General features: G+C 32.5%; 1 protein-coding gene across 2 annotated transcripts in view; it reads right to left on the bottom strand.

Annotated features, from left to right (window-relative positions):
• Window positions 1-2,812: 2,812 nt before the first annotated feature.
• Window positions 2,813-6,340, bottom strand: part of LOC130239019 (alpha-tectorin) — a 24,379-nt gene continuing 20,851 nt past the window's right edge. For both annotated transcript variants that reach the window (XM_056470155.1, XM_056470156.1), the window contains 4 exons: window positions 5,217-5,462; window positions 4,323-4,485; window positions 3,385-3,487; window positions 2,813-3,239 (listed from right to left, as the gene is read on the bottom strand). In XM_056470155.1, coding sequence (XP_056326130.1) covers window positions 3,136-3,239; window positions 3,385-3,487; window positions 4,323-4,485; window positions 5,217-5,462 — 616 coding nt within the window. In that variant the 3' untranslated portion in view covers window positions 2,813-3,135. The remainder of the gene's footprint in view (window positions 3,240-3,384; window positions 3,488-4,322; window positions 4,486-5,216; window positions 5,463-6,340) is intronic.

Here is a 6,340-nt window from a genome sequence, read left to right as displayed (position 1 = left end):
AAAAGTGGGGTGTGGGGGGTGCATGTGAGGAGGGGGATCAGTAAAATAAGGTGCCAGACTTCTTGTTCCGGCACAAATTAAGCCCTGTTTGTTATATTGCAATTAAATCTTAACGTAATTATGACAAACCAGTGGTGTAGTTCTAAAAAAAAGGTGGTGTACTATTACCCACCCAACCGTAAAAGTAGGCCAAGAAATGTTTCAATGACTCATTAGCACTATATATATATATATATATATATATATATATATATATATATATATATATATATATATATATATATATATATATATATATATATAGTCTAATCCTATTCAATGATTTATGCTTAGCTAATAGTAGCCTATACTCAAGTACGCTTTTCCATGTATTAAATAAATAAAACTGCCACTTTTTAAATTCAAAATGGCATAAATATAAACATATTAAAAAACTTAAAGGCTAATTTACACATTTCACTATCATAATATAAGTCATAATAGGAAACAATTTAATAATTTAAAATGATACAACACATAATGTTTGACTGATGTCACTCTGATATGCAGTTAAAATGATATGATACATTTACTAAGTGCTTCTGTCATTGTGTTTATTCCTGTGCATGAATGTATAGTTAATGCTACATGCACTGTAATGTGTTCTACTTTCATAGTTAATTTTGAAACAAACAGCGACATGTTTGTTAGAAGTTACATTTTCACTGGAGGAAACAGCTGTGATGCTGAGGGAAGCGCCGAGGAAACAGTAGATGGGGAAACCCGATTGCTCCTCCATAGCCCAATGGGGTACATGTGATACAAGTGTTTCAAAAACAAGGAACTGCTAATATGCAGATATTATACCAATCTATCGATAAACTCAAACATTCTGCTCTCGCTCTGCTGATTAAATTAAAAACAAGTTGAAAACGGAGGAGCAGAAGTCTGCCGCTGTTTTGATATCTAAATTAAACAGGACTGATGCGATCATTTAGTAGTACAGTTCAAGAGCAAATCGCAAAAGTCGTGGGGCATAGAAGGCTGTTTCAAGCCTATTCTATTATGAATAGAAAAATGAGAGGGCTAAAGCGACGCCCATGCTGTTTTATAATTTTACCTGAACGTTTCATTGAGACATCATTCAGTTGACTTGTCGTCGTCTTCGAAAAAAACTGTCACGAAATTTTCTCACAGCTGCTGGTTGTCAGGGGGTGGGGAATAGCGCAAATTAAACCAAAATGCACCAATTGCAACAAATTAAGATGCTTAATTTGATGCGAGTTAAAAAAAACTAATAATTTGGTATACAGTTAAAGGGGATGCGAATTAGGGAAGTTTAATTAGCAAATCAAGTGAGTATACGCAAGGGTATACGCAATTATTGAACCTCAGAAGTCACTCGTGGAAAAAAACGTAGGCATACGCAGTATACGTGTGGATAGCCCTGACTACACCACTGTGACAAATATACTGTTGGAAAGATCTAATACTGGATTCACACCAAAGAAATAGCTCGAGTTTACTTGCGAGATGTTTTTCACATTATACAAATTTTCAGCTTAAGTTGAATTACGTGAACTTGTGTGGTTGTAGTTGATAAGATTGAAGTAAATTCCGCACATTCACGGCAAACTTTCATTTTGATTTGGTTTAAAACCACCCAATATGGTGGGTTGACATCAAACATGAAGCACAGCGTCACAAGGTCTGGTTTACTAACGAGATACATGCTCATGCTAATTTTCAATTTTTTAAATTTGCTTGGAATATGCAATTGAGGCTAATTTCATGTGTTCATGGCTGATGTGTCACACATTACACATTATTCATGCAATGCAACAGTCATTTGCTCTATTCACTTTGCATTAACTTTGTACGGAACTTACGTTACTAATTACATGTTAGGTGTGACAACAGCATTTAGACTTCTGTTCTAAAAACATATTTTACCACCGTTTCTGTTATGTAAGAAGAATAATACATTAAAACTTATTTCCTTTCACCCTACAACCTGTGGGACCATTTGCACTTACATTTTTAAACCATAATTTTGCAGTCTAAACTTAAAGCATTCATGCCAAAAAATCATTTGAACACTTGTCTGATTTTTTGATAGATATTAATGAGCAAGAACTACTCAATTTGTAACGAGTTTAAAGCGATTCTTAAATCAGTTCACTATATAATAAAAAGATAACATCCATGCTATATTCTTTAACAATAGTCTGAACATGTTTTAAATATCATGACAGAAAAAAAAAACTAAATATTTGTGATGCAGCACCATGTCAAATCAAATCAACTACCCGTACTAGTTTAGAATTTGATTCTAAAAAGTATGTTCATTTTACCTAAATATTAAAACTTTAAAGTGGACACTTGCATTTCATAAGCATTCCATTTATTAAAAAAAAAAAAAAAAAAAAAAAAAAATTTTTTAAAGATATCAAAACGTCATGCCAAAGTATTTTTGGGTTACTTCTACTTGTTTTAATTCAAAATATGTATTTAATGTAGATATTTAATTCAATAAAGTTTATTTTAAGTGCATTTGTATCTTTTCACTAAGCAGATGCTTTTATCCAAAACAAACTTAAGAAAAACTGGCAAAAACTAAAAACTACAAATACAGGAGCTGTACATCACTATTAATTAACAAGTGTGTATTAAAATCATTGTTTTGATCATTTCTAAATTCATCGATTTATTGTATGTCATGTCATGTTATGTTCTTCAAATACACAAAAAAAGAATGAAGAAAAAAATGTCATTGAGATAATTATTTTGTTATTTACAGACGTAATGTAGGAAAAATGCATGTTTTTTATTACACTAATTTATGTACAACAGAAGAAAAATCCAGCAAAACAGCTTTGACCAATAAATACATCACCATTGTTGTGTGATTTGCATAATCTCATTATTTAATGCTTTATTGTATATAGACTTACAGAATCTGATACAAATCAGTAGAATATGATAGACATAATTTTGTAAATGTAAAAATCCTTTAATTAACTGATCAATTTTTAGATAAACACCCGTAAGTCATTTAAATCGAAAGTATGTAATGGTGTGGAGTCAGTGCCCCATTCATTAAAAAAGAGATGAAAAGTTTAGTTTAGACATGTAAAGTCTCTTAGTGGAAATATTCTACAAGAACTTCAGCAAACACATCAGAGAAATAAGTAATACAGTCAGAGAAACACTCAGATATGGAGCTCTTGCTACTAGCACTTGGCGTGGTACCGGCAAATCTGTGAATAGATATTACATAGCAGTCATTTAATGATATATTTATATTATATTTAAGCTGATAATTAATTCATGACTAATCTACAACACTGTGGCTTATTTGATATTGCTTAATTCAAATAGACTTTATCTTGTTTTATAAGTCACCTTTGTCATTTTCTGACCACGTAAACGGACCCAAGGATATGTGAGCGCTGTCATGAATATCTGCGGATCTTTCTTCTCTCCTGTGGTGTTCAGAGTCACAGTTCTAAAACAGCAACAACAAAAACAAACAAAGACAAACAAGTTGTGTGAGTTGGTTATATTACAGAGGTTGTCTCAAGCAAGATGTCAAGATTTTGCTGATCAGTGTGGTTTCATCAACTCCTACTGGTAGATTTTGTAAAACAAACAAACAAACAAACAAACAAACAAACAAACAAACAAACAAACAAACAAACAAAAACATACAACCGAAAGGCCAACAGCATGCTTTAAATGAATAGATAGATAGATAGATAGGTAGATAGATAGATAGATAGATAGATAGATAGATAGATAGATAGATAGATAGATAGATAGATAGATAGATAGATAGATAGATAGATAGATAGATAGATAGATAGATAGATAGATAGATAGATAGATAGATAGATAGATAGATAGATAGATAGATAGATAGATAGATAGATAGATAGATAGATAGATAGATAGATAAATGTGTCCGTTTCAGCTCAACATCTTGGACTGATACAAAAGCATTTTTAATTTAATTCAATTTATTTATTATACATAATATTGTAACCCTACCCAGAAATGGTTCCCAATTTATTTTATTCTTGTTATATATAGTGCGTACATATGTTATATTATATATTGCATATATTGTAGTGTTTTATATATGATAACATTTTCTTGGTAAACAGTATTCTGATTGACTGAAGTATTCAGTTACATTTGGAATTTTAACTTAAAAAGACAACATATACACAATTAATCAGGTAATTATATAAACAAAACACCCATTTAATGAAAAAAAAAAACAACAACTCTAAAATCAATACCAAACACAAAGACTAAAACAGTTTATAACTTAAACTCACCACTGAGCAGTGATTGTCTGTCAGAAGGCAAAGGTGAATAGCGCAGTGCAGGTAAACCTTTGTGGAGTTTGCAGTGAAGATAAACATCTCAAATGAGAAACGACTGATCGTGGAAACGCCATTCTGCACCAGCTCCACTGTATCGTCATTTGGATTGGGACACCTGAGCATTTTACAACAGTATAGGAAAGATTATAGTAAAGATTAGGTTTTCTGTTTTCAGTTTAAATGATGATAGCAAGTAAATAATCAGTAATTTAATTCAAGTCATTCTAGATGTAACAAATGGTATTTTATTCTATGACTTGTTAGTGTGAAGGAAGAAATAAAAGCCTTAAAGGTAACGCTTTACAATAACAGTACATGAATAATGATGTGCTAATATGTAAACTAAATGTTATTTAATTATGAATAATATGAACTCTATAACTACAGTCTCATGGGTTCATGTGTGAATAATGACTAATTAATGGTTAGTACATGTTTGCTAATATATTAACTCGGGATTTAGCTGTAACAAACATAAACATATAACTTATTAATGTATCCTTAAGTCATCACTTTACTTAAAGGGGCACATTATCATTACCTCATCCTTCACTACTTATGAACTCCTATGATAATGTGGTGATGTGATGTATATGTATGATAATGAGTAGTGATGACATAAAGATACATTAACAGGTCAAGAGTTTATGTTGATTATATTTAGCTAAAACTAAAGTACACTAATTAAAAAGTGTGTACCAACAAGTAACTAAGGTAGCCATTATTCACACATAAACTCAGGTGACTCATGTTGTAGTTAAAGTTCTAGCATGCCCTATCTTTAGATCATAATGAAGTAAAAGTATTAATGTACTGATATTGTGAAGTGTTACCACATTAACTCGCCTGTCAACAATGAGGTCCCAGCGGAGAGGATCGTGAGGATCATTCACAGGTGTAGCCCAGCATGTGTCAATCACTGAGGCAAACTGACGGTCGTCAACTCCATCAACACGAACCTCCACAAAAATACGTTTGCTCACCTCTGCAGCCACTCTACCAGCGAAGGGGTGGATGAATTCTGCATCCTGGTATGGGATCATTCGGACCCGATATGTACCTTGACCAACCGGAAGGGTCTTATGCACTTTGCTGTTGAAGATGTTACACAAGACATGCATAAGCTACAAATTAGGACAAGAAATTAATTGTTCAAATAATTAATCACATTCCAATAAAATTTTGGGTTGAGACTGGATTGATAATCATTCATAATTAGTCTGAATTGGGAATGTGGATACTGACACCACATTGCCTGTCCATGTTTATGTCATTTATTATACGTCCAGCTGTTTGTCTATGTAAATATCTAATCAACCAATCACATTGAAGCAACACAATATTTAGGCATGCAGACGTGATCAATAGTCAAGATGATCTACTGAAGGTCAAATGAAGCATCAGAATGAAGAAGAACAGTGATAAAGTGATTTTAAAATGTTTTCATCCTAACTTTTTTTTGCAAAAAAAAAAAAAAAAAAAAAAGGTAATTTAAGGTGCATTTCCATCAAGTTGAGCAGCTGATTAAATTAGTAACCAATAGTGGAGACAGCTAATTAGGCAAATATGTGTGATGTTCGCTATGTTCAAGTTTCAACAGAAAATGCATTTCCATGTCCTATTATTCACAGTTAACGCCTTTTTGCCCAAGTCCTAAACCTTTTTTAATTAAGGAATTTGTATTCAATATTTGCCATTTCCATTACTCGTTTTCTCATGCAATACTTCAAAATCTGCATTTACACAGAGTGATGCCAGTTGAACTGGCCTGAGTATTTCAAAAACTGCGGATCTAAAAGGATTTCATATTCAGTTTTGAGTGTTTACAGAGATTGGGCTATATTTTAACGGTCTAGGCGCAAAGTCCAAAGCGCAGGCCGCAAAAGCATTAAGGGCATATCAGAATCCACTTTTGCTATTTTAAGGATGGAAAAATGCACTCTGCGCTGCGGCGCGTGGTCTAACCGGGT

This window comes from Danio aesculapii, chromosome 12 (genome assembly GCF_903798145.1).
Source record: "Danio aesculapii chromosome 12, fDanAes4.1, whole genome shotgun sequence".
Taxonomy (NCBI): domain Eukaryota; kingdom Metazoa; phylum Chordata; class Actinopteri; order Cypriniformes; family Danionidae; genus Danio; species Danio aesculapii.
The sequence above is the reverse complement of the archived record's forward strand: the minus strand, read 5'-3'. Positions and strand labels throughout refer to the sequence as shown.